Consider the following 19,245-nt stretch of genomic DNA (forward strand, 5'->3'; position numbering starts at 1 on the left):
ATGTTTTGACACATCGCTAATATTGGCTACATAGTGGTTGGCAAATTTACAGGCGCTACTTAAAAAAACATTTACGTATGAGATTAACTACAAAAAGCCTCAACAAATTAATGCTTTGTACTTTAACTATTTACAATATAAATATAAGTGAAAAGATTAGTGTATAATTTGCACTCATAAAAAACGGACTATTTTGGTTTTTATTCATTCACGTTGGAGAAATGGGAGATGATTTCCTGGGCAAAGCCGTTTCCATAGAATGTGATCCTAAACTCGGTGTTTTTCAGGGAGTAATTAAAAATATATCTGAATCCGAGATAACGATCATTCGGGCTTTTCGCAATGGTATACCGTTAAAGAAGCAGGATGCTGAAGTGACTTTACGGTATGTTCAATTTTAACCCCGTTTTCATGCCATTTAAATATGATGAAACTGTAAACTTTTCAGGTCGACAGATATTCTTAATATTTATGTGATACCGTCCTTTAATGGACAAAATTCTGTCGTCTCAACCGACATAAAGAAACCGACAATTGTCAAACAGCCAAGCTTTGCAAATGCGGGGAAAAACGCATTGGCCTTATCTCACAATAAAGATGTCTTCGAAAAAGATCACTCATCCTCATTACCTAATAGCACTTTCCCAAAAGCAGAAGATAGCATAGGTGAACTCACAAATAAGATATCGAATGTAAAGGTAGATTCCAGCAAGTATAGAAGGTAACTAAAACTAAAAATTTTCAACTTTTACTATCAAAACTATATCCATAGTGCTCAAAATTTGGAGAGTAGAGTATTTGAAAGTGGTAAAGTGCCTTGCAATACTACTGTTAAGGAATTTTTCGGAAACCTGCTTCCGCCCAAGGTAGAAGCTCGACTGGGGAGCACCCAATTTCCACCATCTCCTAAATCGATGAATGTCTATGATGTTGACAACTTTGATATTACGAGTACGATGTGTGATCAACCTTCAACATCTTCCAAACCTATTGATATAAAAGTTAAGAGGAATACCTATGGAATAAGTGTTTTCCCAACCGCACCAGATATTCCTGGTTGCGGAAACGGGAATGGAAATGGCAAACTGCGTTACGTTAATAATGGCTCTAGTATCAATGGAAGCGGTCGCAAACAACGAAAACAGTTACGTAAAGATGGTAACATGAAATACAGCCAAACGTTTAGCACTTCGGTCGATGATCCCTTGTTACACGAAGATTTCGATTTTGAAGGAAATTTAGCTCTCTTTAATAAGCAAGCAATTTGGGATACAATTGAAGCGGAACAGAAACCGGATTTGGTACGTCAAACTTCCGGTGCAATGAAAAAATACCGACACGATGAGAATATATTGGTCAGTGAACCTGTAAGGCTGCGGCAAATTGAAAACATTTTTGATGGATCTACGGATTTCGTTACCGGTGAAGAGTTAACTAGAATAATAAAATTGGAGAAAGTTGATGTTATATAAATTATTATATTTTAGATGAAGGACTAATAATACCAACCATCCCCTCTTTTGTACGTGAAAAAATTGAAAGCCTAGCGGAAAAAAAAGGTCTTTCTTTGCCAAGACAGTTGGATATTCTAACAAGGGGAGTTACAGATCTTGCCATATTGTTATTAGGAGGCGCTAGAAGACTTACACCCACTAATTACCATCAATGGCCAATCATTGTTATTATATGTGCGAAATCGGGAGATTTGAGGTAGAATAGATTTTGCTGCATTTGCTATACTGTGATTACCTTTATATTTTCGTTATTAAGAAATAGTAATATTGGCGCCGCTACTGGGCGTCAAATGGCATCGCATGGGTTAAAGGTGATACTTTATCTTGACGAAGAAAATCTGGATACTAAAAGCAAAGAGATTGCTCTTTTCAGTGCTACGGACAATGCCATTGTATATTCTGTTGATGGTAAATACTGTTTAATGTAATAGTATTTTTAATATAAAAACAACATTCTTCTTTCAGAACTGCCTTCGCCAGATCTAGTAATTTTATCAACTAATTCAAATACTTTAACGAGCAATATAAGGAAATGGTTAGGTGAGAATAGGTAAGTATAATGTAATTTCTACACATTAAACTCGAAAAAGTCATGGAAATTACACTAAACAAATAACTTAAAATGGAATAAGTGTTTTCGAAGTGGCGTTTCTTCTAATAATTCATTGTTTTGTCTTAACTCTTCTGAGCACGATTGTTGCATTATAGTATTCTTGGTAAACTATCCTAACCATAATCCATCTACAAAACCATTAGTTTGCTGACCCAAGTATATTAAGACTTTTTTGCTTCCTTTTCTCCATATATGTATGTATATATAATTGGCGCTTACACCTTTTTTGGTGTTTGGTGTCCTCCTAGTTGTGGTGTGCGTCTTAATGTTTTCCACAAAATTGTAGGACCTACAGTTTTACGGCGCATACAAACGAGAGGTGGTTTTTTATGAGGAGCTCTTTCGCATTTTCTACTACTAATGCTATTACCTTCTTTAATATTTTACATTCTTTTTAAAAACTGTAATTGTAACGCAATTTTTAAAATGATTTTTCCCTATTTGTCTTTTTGTTGTGACAATGTAAACACTCTCCAAAATGTTTAGAAAAACTCAATTGTTTCATAGTATAATGATACAAATAATAATATCTTTACCACCTTATTTACATTGAAATACATATTATTGAGATCGGTAAAAAATCAAGTCCACTTTTTTATGTTAAGACTAAATTTATGTCCACCAGTCTGATGTTAGAACCCATTGTCTATGAGTTTATTTGATTTCAAATATTAACAACCAGCCAAAATTAAACTTTATTAAAATGTGTTCGTTTATCTCTTTTTCCATGAAACCTTCACGTTTTATTTTCAGACTAATAAAAAAGAGGTTATCAATAAATTAATAAAAAATCTTGAAATTCCTTTTTACAGAGCGTCAGTTCTTGCAGTTGACCCGCCACCGGATGGGATTAAAGATGTTTGCATTAAATATGCAATTTTACCAATATTACCATTAAATGGCATTTCATCCAACAACTACGGAAAATTATATTTATGTAACTTAGGTATACCGGATACATTTTATCGTGATGCTGGAATTAAATACAAAAGTCCGTTCGGTCACAAGTTTGTGATACCAATCCACTTAAAGGAATGAAATAGGCGACATAATGAAAGAGAATGTTCAAACTAATGTTTACGTATGCAAATCAGTTTTTATCATGGGATGGGTTTTTCAATTGCACAACTAAAAAATAAAAAGATTTGTATTATATCCCGAGATAACCCATTTGACCACTGTAAAAATTGGATGGTATTCCGTTACTCATCATTAGGAAATTAATTCATTTATTTCATTTTTATTTTCAACATGTGGGGGCAAACGTAAATTTTTTGTTAATTTAATATGTATTTCAAATGCTATTTTAGATTAAATTTATACTTCTTGACTATCATTATCCAATTGGTAAAGTAACATTCAAAATTTTACGTTTTCAGTGTGTTCACCAACCGGTGGGGACTTTGTTTATTCAAAATTGTTGAATTTACATGCATTTGTCAAATAAATTTGTCCACACTGTCAAAAAGAAAAAAAAAACCTGGCTTTGGATTATTAGTTGTCATTTTGTTTTTACTTATGGAAATAATACTCTTAGGTGCTAAAAGGAAACATTAATTAGCAAAATTTCATAATTTCGAATTTACAGGCATATGTATACATTTAATACTTACTAAATCCTTTTTCCATTCATACTAATTTCTATTTAACTCTTTAACTGTTTATGTATAGGGTACTGATCATGAAACAATTTTCTGTTGTGCAAAACACTCGTTAGAAATATGAAATTCATATTATTCTATGCTGATTCAACTTTTTTCTGGAGATGACTAAATATAGAATTTTTCAAAATAGAAATCGTAGAATATTCGTTAATTTGTCAACATTCTTTATTTGATTTTAAAAACTCGCATACATAAGTTAATATGAAATAACAAACTCTGTGGGATCTACATATAATACCAAAAATGTATCTTATATGCAATGCTTTTTGTCAATAAAATAAGATTTATTTGTTGGCAATGAGTAAAAGTAACGGGTTGAATTTTGGCTGTAATAAATTTATAGCATATAAATTTTGCACTGTCTTATACAGAAAAAATGAAGAAGAATAAAATAAATCAGATGTAAACAGTTAAAGAGTTATCACATTCGTACATTCTAGAACCCTTCACGAGTATTTACATAAATATCATAGTAACATGTTAGTTACCCACACATCGTGGTAATGCCACAAGAATACAGAAGCTGGCGCCTTCCGATATATAATGCAAAGGCAAATATATGCACTTACAAATGTATGTTTGAATGATTTATTATATCGTTCTTGGCTTTCCCCTTCGCTTATTTTCGTTTGTTTACTTTCTGTACTGATGCTACGGCACTTGGGCGCGTGCGGTGACAATCATCAGATGTAAACAAATTCAATTTATTCCAAAAGTTTTGAACCCAAGTTAAATTTAAATAAGTATACATTTAAGGAATGCGGTTATTGTTGTAAATATTACATTTTACTAACTAATTTACCAATTTTTCAGCTTAAAGCTTTCGCTGTCAAAGCGTTTATTGCAGTCTCCTTGATAAGGGTCTCGCGTTGCATCAAAGCGAAGCGACAGCGAAAGTTATGCTATATGTAGATGGGTGTTAAGAACGATTCGTGGTTTCATGGCTTAGTTTTTGTTTTTTATCTGCATTTCCTTTTTTTATTTGCGATATTTAGTAATCAAATACTGTGTTTATGCAGGGAAACTTTTGTTGCTTCACGTAGCGAATTTCCCAAGCATTAGCAGCTCAGTGCCTCTCTCCTTTCCACGCCTACCTCTCTTCCACAAGTTACGAGTTACTTCAACAAAAGTTGCCCTGAAATGCTATAGTTTTCTTTTCTCGGAAAAATGTCACCCATTATACTGCAACATTACAAAAGTTTGTCAAACGCTATTGGCAAATGTTGGACGTTTCATATGAGAAAAGAAGAAGTAAAATTAAATTAAATCCTTCCACAAATTATATTTTGAATATTATAAAATTGAACAATTTGCACCCATTTTTTTGTTTGTTTTGTAACAATTAAACAAACAAATTAAAATCAGCTGACAACAGTCACCCTCACCTTTTTAAATGGGGGTTTTGCACTTTAGTCCGGTTAAAGAGCAACATTTAGAGAAAACAACATGGAACCTTATGCATATGCTGAGAAAAAAAAACACGAAAATTTTACAGTCTTAGTGCATTGTTTAAAAAATTACACATTTTTACGAAAAAAGAAAATTATATTAGTTAATAACGTAATTTTACAATGTCTAACTTAATCGATGTCTAACTAATGCATGCGCAACCATTTGCAAATACACTGATTAAATCTAGATTAAATTTTCACCTGCTCAAGCAGAACATATATACATACATATATGAAATTCACACATTAATTATTTAAATTTTAAAGACTTATTTCTCATGACTTTGCATTTTGTGAAGTTTTGCATAAATTCCATTGAGCGCAACAAGTTGCTGATGGTTTCCCATTTCTACTATTTTACCATTTTTCAGAACACAAATTACATCAGCATTTTGAACAGTGGACAAACGATGTGCTATCACTATACAAGTTCGTCCAGTACACGCCACATCAAGAGCCTGCTGCACTAATTGCTCGCTTTGCAAATCTAAAGCGGACGTTGCTTCGTCTAATAGTAATATTTTGGGGTTGCGTACTAAAGCTCGAGCAATAGCGATACGTTGCTTCTGACCACCAGATATCTGAGTTCCACGTGCGCCTAAACGTGTGTCGTACCCATTTGGCAAAGTTATTATAAAGGAATGTGCGTTTGCGCATTTCGCAGCTGCAATTATTTCTTCTATGGTCACTCTTCGCGAATTATCACCATAAGCAATATTTTCGGCAATTGTGCGCTCAAATAAAGACGGTTCCTGGGAGACGAGTCCCAGTTTTCTTCTCAAACTTTCAATGGAGATGTCTTTATGAATATCGTCCTCGTTTAGTTTCTGAAATCATAATTAAAAATGAAAAAGAGCGTTTGATTTGTTTTTTTAATATTAATCAGTTTTAACAGAAATAAAAGATTTGCATGTAATATTATAGGTACACAACCATTAAATACCTATATACTCGTATCTAGTTTAAGTCATTGGCGCACCATACATTGATACCTTATAAGCCAATAAGACTATATGTAACTTAGACCCTGAACACTCTCCAAAGTGGCTGATTTAATTCTATTTCCCATCTTTCCCTTTGAGCCTCTTCATAATTATGTGGCGAGCAGTTTAAAATATCCTACGTCACCGGCAAAAGACTGTTAATTTAATTCCATCCGGCCAAATTTGCTCTGCTCCCTGAACACAACCTTTACAGCGAAAACTTTCAGCTCCTCATTAAGGAGTGTAATATATAGGACTCTGCAAGTAGTTTAAGTTAGATTGTTACCGAAGGAGTCTTACATCAGAAGTTAGCTTCTTGAGCTTAAGGCGAAATTTATAGCAATACATTCCGATGGACAATGTTTATGACGGGAAAAAGGAAATACCTTCACGCAACTCGCTCCGTGAGAAGGGTGTCTGTTCGAAATACTAAGCATTGAATACTTTGTGATACATTTACGGAAGTTAGTGGTACTCTTTCCGATTACAAATATTTCTTCAAGTCTATGCAATTATATATATCCTCATTTGATGTGATAATGAAGTTTGTTCTATATTCTATATGCCCCTATCGTAAGGATGAAACTGAGCCCCTCTTTCGCCCAGTTGGATTTGGGCTATGTTACTTCACCAGGAGGTATTCTGTAGATCTCTACTTAGGGGTCAAAATCACTGTAGACCACCACATGAGCTTTGCTTGTCTCAGAAGCAGAATCAGCTGTTTTGTGCTGTATGTGTATGCTTTGCTATGCCTATGCTAGCACAACCTTTTAGTCAATGCGTTCTACATTTATATAAACGTTACTACATAAATACATATATCATAAGACTAAATAAAAATATGCAAAGCTAAACATTTGTACTTACTATATAATATTAGTAATAATATTTACTTAAACTTACAATGGTGCCACTGTCAGGATCATACAAACGCATTAATAGTTGTATGCACGTTGATTTTCCACAACCGGAACGACCAACCAAAGCTACAGTTTTTCCTTTGAGCACTTCCAAATTTAACCCATTTAGAACTTTTACATCCGAACGTGTTGGGTATCTAAATTCTATATTAGAAAACCGAACACCCTCAAACAGCTCAAGTCTTTTTTCTGTAGCATTGTCCTCTCGCCTACACGAAGAAGAAACTTTTGGCGATCTGTCTAATATTTGGAATACTCGATGGGCCGCCACCAAAGCTGCAGTGAAAGCTGGTGCAAACGCTAAGGATTGTGCCAACATCATGGAGCCATATAAAAGCGTTTCCGATACTCTGAAATTGAAAATCTGTTATCTGGATGTATGTATATAGGTTATATAAATAAGTTACTGTACTAGATACGATTGGAAGCATTACAACGTAATATGCCTAGTGGCTTGAGCACGTTTGTTAAGACTAGAAAAGTATCAATCAAATAAGTTGCTTAATATATAATTGGCGCAACATAGGAGAGACTAGACCTAGCTTTTCAAATTTTTAGTATGCATCTTGCTATTGTCCTACAAAAGGAGAATGCTTTTTATGAGCAGCTTTTTCATGAGCGAAAAACCAACTGAGCGATGACCGAATTCGAGACCAATCGCTTGATAGTCCTGAAATAGATAGTTCTTATTCTGAGTCATAGAAAATGTTGGATAGAACGTAGTTAACCAGTTTGATGTTTAATGACCCAGGCGAGGATCGATTCGCGGACCTGCTGCCTGTATGTAATGCACTAACAACTTGTTTTGATACTGAAAACTTCCGTAGAGTGCACAGTACCAGCACAGTTAATATAGTATGAGCTGTACCGGAGTTCTGTACTCGATCTAAAAGACCTACCAAAGCGAACTGCAAACTGAGTAAAAACCTTTTCACTCAACAAGCCACAAGGTAGGTCATAAGCTTCTTTTATCCATTCAAGGTCCCAGGGGCAGATCGGATACTACAGAAAGGTGGCAAATTAATTCTACCGCATGCTGTTGGGACGATTTTGGATATCTCGCCCTAGCTTACATCCCAACAGTAAAGAGTTTTTCCCAACTTAGATAGGTAAAAGGGACTATTCACTACCTAAGTCCTTTAAATCTAGCTAAGGCTACGTGATGTAAGCTGACTCCAAACTGTGGGGTTACTTCCTTATGAGATGGGTATAATCAAAGGAGATTTAAGCATTTTATAAGCCTTCCTAAAGGCAAACTAAGGATTAAGGTTTTAGGTCAGCACAATATCTAATATATACATATTTTGTGCAGCTTAATTCGAACATATGGAAAACTTTTTAGAACAACCTATATAAAGCATGTACCTTGTAGTTTGTCGATTGAAAGCAATTTAGTCAATTTTCGAAATTCATGTAATTGCATACTTTAATGTTTCGCGATTTTTATTTAGAATATGCACTACAGAATGCCCCTTAATTCATTCTGTTCTTCGGTTCTAATATTTATTCGGATATGAAAAAAATATTTTGTGCCATTATTCCTTTCTAATCGAAGCGTTTTTTAATATTTGCCTATACATGCCCATTTTAAGATATAAATACTTTTTAATATTTGTTATTACAAAGTGTTCGCATAGTTTACATAGAGTGTGTGAAGAATGAGTTTTGGCATGGAAAATATATTCAAGTTTTCGTCTTCAATAGAAAAAATACCAGTCTTTATTTACCTTTGACTTCTTTTTTGTAATGAGTCATATTTATTCACAGCTTTTAAAGGGAATTAATAAAAAAACTTCAAATTCTTTGGAAAACAACAAATAACACACTATTTCTACACTGTCAATAAACTGTTTCAACATTTTGCTTTTTCAATTTCTTTAAATGTGTTTCGCGATTAACTTTGGTTTACCGTTACCTCTGCTTTGCAATGATAATTTTGATGCTTTCGTTTTATCATTCAGTGCATAATTTTTGCTTTATTCGGACTTCGTATTTAAGTATTGTGTTTTTAAAATGATATTTGATATTACGCAATTATTATATTATAATTGGTAGGAGGAATTGTCTGAAATTTGTTCGGTACTGATGTGTTACCGTTTAGTTTAGGTATAATGTTATAAGGGGAGCGGAAAAAGAGGATAGATTAGAGCAAAAGCGTGCAGGTGGGTCTAAAACTAAAATTACTGGACGTGCAGAACGCTTGATGATTCGAAAATTGGATCACAGCGAGGAGTGTGGTATTGTTGTCTCCCATGAAGCAGTGCGTCAAGCCATACTGCACCACAAATATTAATCGAGATCATCACGCAAGAAACCATTGCTGTCTGCACAAAATGTAGGAAAATGCCTGTTTCTTGCTTTGAACCGCATTTTCGCACTAGAAACCTATTGGGACAACGTTATATTTTGCGACAAGACAAGGATAATGGTGTATTACAATGATCGATCGACTAGAGTATGGTGCAAGCCCTTGACAGCTTTACAAAATCGAAATATATATTAATTGTTACGGTTAAAGTTGGAAAATTTTCTGTTATGTTTTGGGGGTATATTTCAAGTAAAGGAGTAGGAGACTTGGTGCTTATTGACGGCACAATGGAGGCGAAACAATATTAACATATGTATGTATATTGAAAAAAAACTAAGTCGCTAAAAGCTTAGAGTTTCTCACTGAGAATAAACCAAATTTAAATTTTACCAAGATAACAATCCAAAGCCACAATTGCGGCAAAGTTAAACGATATAAACGTGATTGAAAATTTGCGGCCCTTTTTGAAGCAAAGAGTCCATAAAAGACATCCAGCAGCATTAAAAACTGCAATATTGGAGCAATGGCAGAATATACCGAACGTATACGACATAAACAAATTGGTCTATTCCATGAAAAAGCGCCTGCAAAATGTTATTGAAGTTAACGGTTATCATGCCAAATATTAAATTTATCAAAAATTACGTATTCACATTATGTACCTATTTAATAAATAAAAGCCTGTATTAAGGTTTGAAAAAACAGTTTATTGACAGTGTCGAAATAGTGTATTATTTGTTTTTGTTGTCTTAGTTATTGTTTTTCCAAATAATTTGAAGCTTTTGTTATTAACTCGCTTTAAAGGCTGTGAATAAATATGAATCAGTACAAAAAAGAAGCCAAAGATAAATAAAGAGTGCTATTTTTTGCTATTGAAATCGAAAAATTTAATTTATTTTCTATGCCAAAACTCATTTTTGACAAACTGTATGTATTTACTTAGTATACATGCAAAAGTAGAAATTATAATTTAACACTCAAGCATGGCAGTAGAAATATTATTATTCAGTGGAAATATTAGGAAATATTTACAATGCATACACATAAAACAATTATACAATACAATACAAATATCTCGTAAATTACAAATTTCGAAACTTAGCTTTGCTCATACATACGTACATATGTATGTACACTCGTATATATATGCGTTTCAAATACTCTTATACATAAATACATACATACCGCTTCTGCATGCATACATACTTGATAATATCCTGAAATGGAACCTTTCCTTCAGACACAAGTACCCCTCCATAACACAGACCTACTGCATATGCAAAAAATATAAATGCTTGTCCTGATGCATTTATCAATCCACGATATTTTAGTTTTTTTCGGATCAATGACTGAACCTTGTCTATTTCAGAATTATATATTTCGATAGTTTGGGCTTCGCGCCGTAAAGCAGCAATTGTTCTAATGTTTGAGATGGCCTCGTTTGCAATGCGGCAAGCTTCTTCCAATACTGCTTTTTCATGAAGCAGAGAAGTGCTCATAAATCTAAAAAATACAAAGAAAAAATACGTTTATTCAAAATGATTTCTGAAGGGTGTTTCATAATAATTAAATTTTAACACACATTATTTATACAATTTTTGTCGATCCTAATCGGTAAAGTTTAGCGGTTTCAAATGATCACTTTTACTTTTGCGTTAATTTGATCTATAGTATTCGCGAAACCCCCCACAATGTGCACGGAGAGATTTCCAATTCGTATATATACCTATATGTAGGTCATAACGGTTATTTGTGTCAGTCTAATGGGATTCAGATAGAAAATAGGCACATAAAAATTAAAATAAATAAATAATTGGCACGTACACTTTTGTTAGGGGTTTGCCCGAGCTCCTTCTCCTATTTGTGGCGTGCGTCTTGGAGAGGCCTACAGTTTTAAGCCGACTCCGAATGACAAATGGTTTTTTATGAGAAGCTTTTTTATTAAAGAAATACATTCGGAGTTTGCCATTGTCTGCCAAGGGCAACCGTTATTATATTATTTTGCAACGCTTTCTATTATTTTGCTGTTTTATGCACGGAGATACGAACCTACGCTTTTCCTGTCAGCTACTGTGAAAGCATAAAAGGAGGCACATACTCTATATATTATATTGGGTATGGGAATAAGTTTCCGTCCTTTCTTAGCCAAAGTTACGAACTATTTAAACAAATAATTAAGGACTGACTGCATTGATCGAAACAGATGGTAATCCGAAGTTGCAATGTCGGCGGATGGGGCAAGATTTCCCAATTCAGTTCCTCTAAATATTTCTGGACTAGTTTAGCAGCGTGTGACCTGGCGTTATCATGCGGCAAAATCAGTTTGTCAAGTCTATCGTCCCATTCCGGCTGCTTCTCTTTCAGGTTCACCTGGTAGGCTCCAACATTTTCGACGCTTAGGGTTAGGATAATAGATCCATTTTTCATCGCCAGTGACGATGCGATGGAGAAAACCTTTTCTTTTCTGCCGTTCAAGAAGCATCTCACACGTCACCAAACGTCTCTCGATATCCCTCTCTTTCAATTGATGTGGTACCCTGTTACCTGCTTTTTGGACCATCTCAACGCGTGTAAACGTTTACCGACGGTTCATCTGTCAACATCCAACTCTTTAGACATATCATCAAGGGTTCGGCATGCGTCTTCATCCAATAATTTTTGTAGTTGAGTATCTAGGAAGTTTTTCGGTGCCCCTTTGCGATCTGTATCACTCACGTTGAAAATGCCACTTTGGAAGCGTCGAAACCACTCTTTACAAGTTGTATTTGATGAGCGTGAGTATCCTAAATATTGATCAATATAAGACACGTTTCAGCTGCACTTTTCTTTAAAAGGTAATATTAAAGCATGACTTTCCGCAAATGTTGTTTTTTCGGGACGAACGTAGACATTTTTGACGCCACATAAAAAAGGATCATTACGCTTCAAATGAATGCCAGCTACTGTGATGGAGGCCTCACATATACACCTTCAAATCAGCTGTATCCTACTAGAGCGAATACAAAAGTAGTATAAGCAGGGAGACCTCTTTTACGAGGGCGGAAACTTATTCCCATACACAATATAATACATAAATATGTTCAGAATTATTCAAACATGCATTTCTAACTTATCCATTAGCCTTATCGAGTAAAAATTTAGATATATAAAACGTCGGCCGCCTTGGAAAACCTTGGAGTATATTTCTGTCAGAAAAAAACTCCTCATAAAAAACCACCTTTCGCACACTTTAGGTCCCTCCAAACACATAAAGACGGATAAGACAAATTGAAATATTTAAATTAAATTAAATTAATTAATTAAAAACTTTTTTCTTAAAAAATACTTTCAATTTTTTACCTAACATTTACAGTTTAATCTCTTAACCTTTAAATGAAAAAAAAATAATAATAATAAAATGGACTAAAACATGAATCAACGATGCTTTTTCTGTTCCAAAAATGTTCGAAATTTGTTGGGTTGTATTAATAAGATTAGTCATTTAGCTAAACAATGGTTTTAAAAATTCTTAAGTTTGTTTAAAAAATTTAAACCCTAAAGCCGAACGATAGATCGATATATACTTACATATATATACATGCATACATTTATAAGAATTTTAACGTACTTTGATTCAAATATGATGGATCCCACTATGATTGGACAAGCGCACATACACACCAGAGCCAGCTTCCATGAAAAATAAAGCGATAACGTCAATGCAATAACGAAATTGGAAAATGCTTGCAGTAAGCCGCTCAATGGATAGCCTATGGCTCCCTGTACACCAGAAGCATCTCCAGTTAATCTTGCTGAGAGTGCACCAACTGAGTTGCCTTCTTCATCAAACCAGCCAATCTCCTGACGCATTATAGCTGTAAATGTCATTGAGCGTATTCGTGTAGTTAACCATACGCCCGCATAGTTAAATAAATACGTTTGCAGAAAAGAACCGATTCCAGTTAATACGCCCAAGATTAAGCAATAGATTGATAGGAGCGAAGTGCGATGAAGTGCAACTTCTTCATCTGGTTGTGCCAAAGCGGCGTAAAATTCTCCAAAGATGACTGAAAATGCAGGATAGGTAAAACCAAACGCTATTGCGCATACCGCGCCAAATAATAGCATACACCATTCAGGGCGGGCTAATTTTAATATGCGTTTAAATGTTATGAAAAAATTTCCTCCAGAGGCTTCTTCTTTCGGTGCATTTTCTTTGCTCTTCGTATGTATTATTGGTTGCTCATTTGAAATGTGATTCTTTTCCATATTAATTAAATCTGTTTCGAAAGACTTGTCAATAGAGTTTAGATTGATTTCTGAAAAAGGGGGAAAAATGTACGATTTAAATTTACACAAAATCGAAAAATATTGAAAAAGTTAACTTAGCTAGAGCAACGAAAACATTGTTTGTATTTTGTTTTGCAATTTGGTAGCCCGATGGTAAAAATTTCAATGAGAATGTAAAGAAATAAATAAGACAACAACAGAGAAGCAGGGCAGTTTGACATTCAAACCAGCAAATCGCGTCAAAATAAAAATCCAGCTGCACAGCGAAGTCACCTTGTGTGTATAGGTTATTATAAGATATCAGGCCTATTCAATCCGCACACTATTAATGTGGTGAAAATAATTTCACCTTGAAGGTGTAAACCTTAGTAACTTTAAAGTTCTCTAAAATAAATATGTACTTATATAGTATATAAATAATTCTTTGGCCACATTTATTTTTGCTAATATATGCATTAGACCGTACCACCTTATAAGAAAAACAGTTCGCCGTACACCCCTGAGCCTGAAATATTTCTGAAAGACAATTTAGAAAACAAATTTTTGACTGAACATATTGGTCGCCTTTTCGCCGTTCGTTATATCTTCGTACCCAGTAAACTTGTAAACCATAGCTGCAACAATGCAGCAAAAATTCAAAATCGGTTCCATGATTTCAGAGTCCATAGAGAACTCACAAATATACAAACATCATCCTCTTATGTATGATATATGTATATAGAGTATATTATAGCTTTCTTTTAAAATAAATATAGATAATCTAAAGAAACTTTGAAGTAACTCTAAACATCACTACATGGCGGAAATCAATGCAGAGTGACGTATGTAGTTAAAGAAAATCCAGATATGAGATTTTATCCACTTTGAATTGATCGGACTGGCTTAGGCATGAGGATCGAAAGACGAAGCTTGTCATGTATCCTGTTCCAACATCCATTTTTGAGCCATTAGTGAAGATTTCAATATCGTTATCATATGGAATGATTATTATATAACAAAGGAGGCTGGATGATCCTCGCAGGACCTCCTTCGTTGAAATTCATTAGGGAAATATGGTATATTTAAAGGTAAATGTATACTTGTTTTTTATAGTTTTGAAACTTTTAATCGTGGTCACCACCTGTCATGCAAATACTTTTCAAGAATATTATTTTTCTGAACTCGTACATTATACTTACTTTTATCTTCAGCAGTAGTTTCTTCATTAGCATCAGCTATATTGATATCCCCTGCGCGTACCATATTGTAATACATTCCTTTTAATGTCATGAGATCGTCGTGTGATCCCTCTTCGAAAACTTTACCTTCATGTAAGAAAACTATTTTATCTGCTCCTCGAATTGCTGATAACCGATGAGAAACCACAATTGTCGTACGGCCTTTACTAACTAAATCCAGTGCTTTTTGAATATCCTTTTCGGAATGATAATCTAAAGCAGATGTTGCTTCGTCCAGCAGTAAAATTTTAGGATCCTGGATAAGAGCACGGGCAATAGCAATGCGTTGTTTTTGGCCACCAGACAGTTGAGATCCTTTTTCGCCTATAACAGTGAGGTAACTCTAAATATTAATGAAAAAAGGCAAATTTTAGATCTCGGAGTATTCAATCTTATACGGCAGGTTCTGTAATTTACTTCCGAGCGAATTTTAAAGCAAATGCCAAGAACTTTTACTGAAATTCACTCGAAAGTGAATTACACAACCTACCCAAGAGTAATAATAAATGTTAAATCATCAAAATCAAAATCGGACTTTAATTTGAGACTGAAAATCTAATCAAAGATCCAGCTTAAATTGTATATATATTTTGCTGTGCTGATTTAAAAAAGCCTGAGGCTTCATTTAGGAGACTGAGTAGAATTGGTCTTCACCATTTAAACAGCGAAGAATTTCTATTTTTTAAGAGTCTATTCATTCAATCGTTTATATTCTCTACAGAAATAAAGATTATGCGTGAGGCTCAGTCAAAAAATAAGCAAAAGAAAATTGTTTCATATGAAACTTACTTTGAAGTCTAAAAGAATTTTGAAAAAATTTTTAAATTGCGGTAGTTACGACAATTTAATAGCTGCGAATGTGCCAGATGAACTTTAATATAATAAAAATACATTTACAGTTTTAAAATCATAATAAACGCAGTTTCATATAATATTTTGAGTTTAAATTAAGACATTTTCAAACTAAACGAAACATTTTTCAAATTAAATTAAACTACTTTCAAATTCAGTGAAACTTTATTTAAATTAAATGACAAAAAACAGCAACAATAAAAAATTATACATAGTAAAAAAATTTCATAATAAAAATTTATTACCTACATATATACAAGGCGGCCGCCGTAGCCGAATGGGTTGGTGCTTGACTACCATTCGGAATGTAGAGAGAGAACGTAGGTTCGAATCTCGGTGAAACACCAAAATAAAGAAAAACATTTTATTTTTTTTATGAGGAACTTTTTCATGGCAGAAATACACTCGGAGGTTTGCCATTGCCTGTCGAAGAAACGTTTTCTTAATGTTTGTGTTTCACCGAGATTCAAACCTACGTCCTCTCTGGATTCCGAATAGTAGTCAACCCATGGTGAGACAAAAAATATGTTTACTGTCGCCGGTTTAAGAATTTCAAAGTTCTCTTCACCGTGGTTTTGTGCCACAAATCATACGCAAGTATTTGATTAGAATGTATGTACAGTAGACGCTCACAAATTAGAACTCTTAGTAATTAGAATTTCCAGAAATTATAAAAAGGGGAATCCCCAATTTATTCATGTTACGCTCGGTAGTCGTTGGATTTTCGTTGCTATCTGTACAGTTTTTGTTAGTTTTTGTTTGAAATTCGTGCACGTGTTTCGGCATTGTTTGCTTAAAAGTAAAAGTCGTTCGTTGAAATGCCAAATAAACGTAAGAAAAATACTTTGTCTTTGGAAACCAAAGTGCAGATCTTGGAAAAGCTTGACCAAGGTATTCAGGGAAGCGGTTAGCCCTAGAATTTGATGTGGCACCATCTGCAATCACCTATATCAAATCTATGAAATCATCAATTTTAAGCGCTGTTTCTAATACCTATCATAAGGCTAACAACGCTGAATATCCAAAAATGGAAGCAAGTCTTTATGAGTGGCTTTTAAATTAACGCGAAAAAAAGTGTACATAAACTGGGCCAATACTAAAGGAGAAAGCCAAACAAATATTCAAAGTGGAATATCCCGATAAAGATGAAAGCACATTTAGCGCAAGTGATGGATGGTTTAGCAAATTTAAAAAACGACACGGAATACGTTTTTTAAAAATTTGTGGCCAGATTCTCTCTAGTGATGTTGCTTCAGTCACCCCGTTTATTCACAGATTTCGTGCAAAAGTCGATGAGATGGGGCTACGTTTTTTAAAAATTTGTGGCCAGATTCTCTCTAGTGATGTTGCTTCAGTCACCCCGTTTATTCACAGATTTCGTGCAAAAGTCGATGAGATGGGGCTAATGGAGTCACAAATATATAATGTAGATGAAACCGGATTATTTTACCGTTGTTTACCTGACAAAACATACGTCTCTCTTTTCGAGAAAACCGCCCCCGGGTATAAAATCCAGAAGGAACGAATTTCAGTGTTACTTGGTGTAAATGCTGATGGATCACATAAATTAATGCCATTAGTAATTGGAAAAGCAAAAAAACCAAGAAGTTTCCAAGGATTCAATAATCCACTCCATTACAACTTTTCAAAAAATGCTTGGATGACATCTCGGATTTTTCATGATTGGTTTCACAAGATATTTATTCATGAGGTAAGAAAAAACTTTGGTTTTAGGTTCAGTAATTCCAAAATATTTTCAATTCAGAGGTGATTCGTTTCTCTCAGAAAAATAATTTGCCTCCGAAGGCAATTTTGCTAATTGACAACTGCTCAGCTCATGCACATTGAGAAACTTCAAAGCGACGATGGAAATATAATTGCATTTTTCTTTCCACCAAATGTAACAGCAACTTTACAACCAATGGATCAGAATCCTATTAAGTTAACCAAGCTAAACTACAGAAGTATGCTTCTTTCTCAATTAATTGCTGAAGGAGGTGACCTCAAGGTTCGCTTGAAATCCTTTTCAATTCGAAATGCAATCATGCTATTAAAGCAAGCTTGGTATGATGTTCCAGAAAGAGTAATAAAAAAGTCCTGGTCAAAGTTGAACAACTGGGACTCTGATCAGTATGAAAGTGATGACGATGATGTGCCACTAGCACAGCTACTGCAAAAAGATCAAGACTGCAATGGAGCTCTTCAGGCAGCTCAAGCACTTTTAACAGAAATAGAGCCAACTAATAACATTAGCATACCAGAAATTGAAATATGGAACAATGATGTGCTTGATGACGACCCTGCACATGATCTCAATAGCGATGATGAGTCTTCAGGTAGCAGCGAATTTGATGACCGGGAGGTCTTACCAGTTGTCTCTACATCTACAGTCATTGAAAGCGTCAATAATTTAATAAAATGGTGTACTTATAGTGAATCGTTTTCCGCAAAGCACACAAGCAATCTGCTAGCTCTTCGCAATGAGATTGTTATTGCAGAAACAAATAAAAGGAAGAAGCAAACAGCAATAACAGACTACATGCCTGCAAATTAGTTACGAAGTTTTTGATTAATTTTTGGCTGTTTTAATGTATATTTATCGATCTCTTATGTATTTTTGATAAAAAAAAATATATTTACTGTAATTGGAGTTTTTGTTTTTTGGACCTTTTTTTGACTTAGCGCATAAATACATATATGTATATTGGATTGTTACCTTATGTTTTCTTGTTTTTATGAATAAAATTTAGTAAGACAAAATTTCATTGTAGTTTTTCAATGCAAATTGACTTAAATTTTAAGGTTTTATTGAAATAAAAAAACGTCCAGGAATTAGAATTTTTCAGAAATTAGAATCACCCTAAAAACAAAGTGGTTCTAATTTGTGAGCGTCTACTGTACATACTTACAACGCATGTGAATATTACATTATTGACAGAAAAAACCTAGCTCATGCACACTCACGGCTACAAAACTTATACTTTACACGTAAAAAGCGTGTTATGTTGAAAAGCATTCGCATTTTGAAATACAATACCAGATATAAAATTATACCTGTCGTTTGCACGGGTATAAAGAACTGATTAGTCTCAAATAAGAGTAAACAGCAAGCAATGCTTTTAAAAAATATATAGAAGCAGTTTGTATAAGTACAAACGCTTTATTATTCACCTCGGGCAAACTGCATATAAAATCATGCACACCAGTTGTCTTGGCAGCAGCTTCTATTTCTCGTTGTGTTGCATTTGTTTTTCCATAACTAATATTGTCAGCTAGAAATAAAGGAAAAAAAGTGTTTTTGTAATAGGGTATTCATCTAATCGTCTAAATTTACGAAACGCTGAAATTTAAACCATTTAAACGCACTATTATTTGAACACACCTAGAGAAAATTTTGTGTAATTTCTTTAGGCAGCGTTGCTTTCTTCCTTCGCTTAAATTTATACATTGAAAT

General features: G+C 34.1%; 2 protein-coding genes across 2 annotated transcripts in view; one reads left to right on the plus strand and one right to left on the minus strand.

Moving 5' to 3' along the window:
• On the plus strand, positions 1-3,399 carry LOC128862530 (enhancer of mRNA-decapping protein 3). Its single transcript, XM_054101212.1, has 7 exons — positions 1-385; positions 449-721; positions 773-1,422; positions 1,488-1,710; positions 1,771-1,922; positions 1,980-2,064; positions 2,940-3,399. Exons 1-7 carry the CDS (start codon positions 222-224, stop codon positions 3,163-3,165), a joined length of 1,773 nt encoding a protein of 590 aa, XP_053957187.1. The 5' UTR covers positions 1-221; the 3' UTR covers positions 3,166-3,399.
• Positions 3,189-19,245, minus strand: part of LOC128862529 (multidrug resistance protein homolog 65) — a 26,854-nt gene continuing 10,797 nt past the window's right edge. Inside the window, exons 7-12 of the mRNA XM_054101211.1 lie at positions 18,963-19,063; positions 14,901-15,282; positions 13,061-13,751; positions 10,660-10,956; positions 7,129-7,495; positions 3,189-6,069 (exon numbers count right to left, since the gene is read on the minus strand). Of these exons, the coding sequence (XP_053957186.1) occupies positions 5,512-6,069; positions 7,129-7,495; positions 10,660-10,956; positions 13,061-13,751; positions 14,901-15,282; positions 18,963-19,063 (2,396 nt within the window). The 3' untranslated portion in view covers positions 3,189-5,511. The remainder of the gene's footprint in view (positions 6,070-7,128; positions 7,496-10,659; positions 10,957-13,060; positions 13,752-14,900; positions 15,283-18,962; positions 19,064-19,245) is intronic.

The sequence above is a fragment of the Anastrepha ludens genome, chromosome 4 (assembly GCF_028408465.1).
Source record: "Anastrepha ludens isolate Willacy chromosome 4, idAnaLude1.1, whole genome shotgun sequence".
NCBI classification, from domain to species: Eukaryota; Metazoa; Arthropoda; class Insecta; order Diptera; family Tephritidae; genus Anastrepha; species Anastrepha ludens.

Excerpts from the sequence above, each read along its gene's own strand:
- LOC128862530 (XM_054101212.1), top strand. The coding sequence starts at position 222 with ATGGGAGATGATTTCCTGGGCAAAGCCGTTTCCATAGAATGTGATCCT. Across the intron at positions 722-772 it reads GATTCCAGCAAGTATAGAAG|TGCTCAAAATTTGGAGAGTA; the intron begins GTAACTAAAACT and ends CTATATCCATAG. Across the intron at positions 1,423-1,487 it reads ATCTACGGATTTCGTTACCG|ATGAAGGACTAATAATACCA; the intron begins GTGAAGAGTTAA and ends ATTATATTTTAG.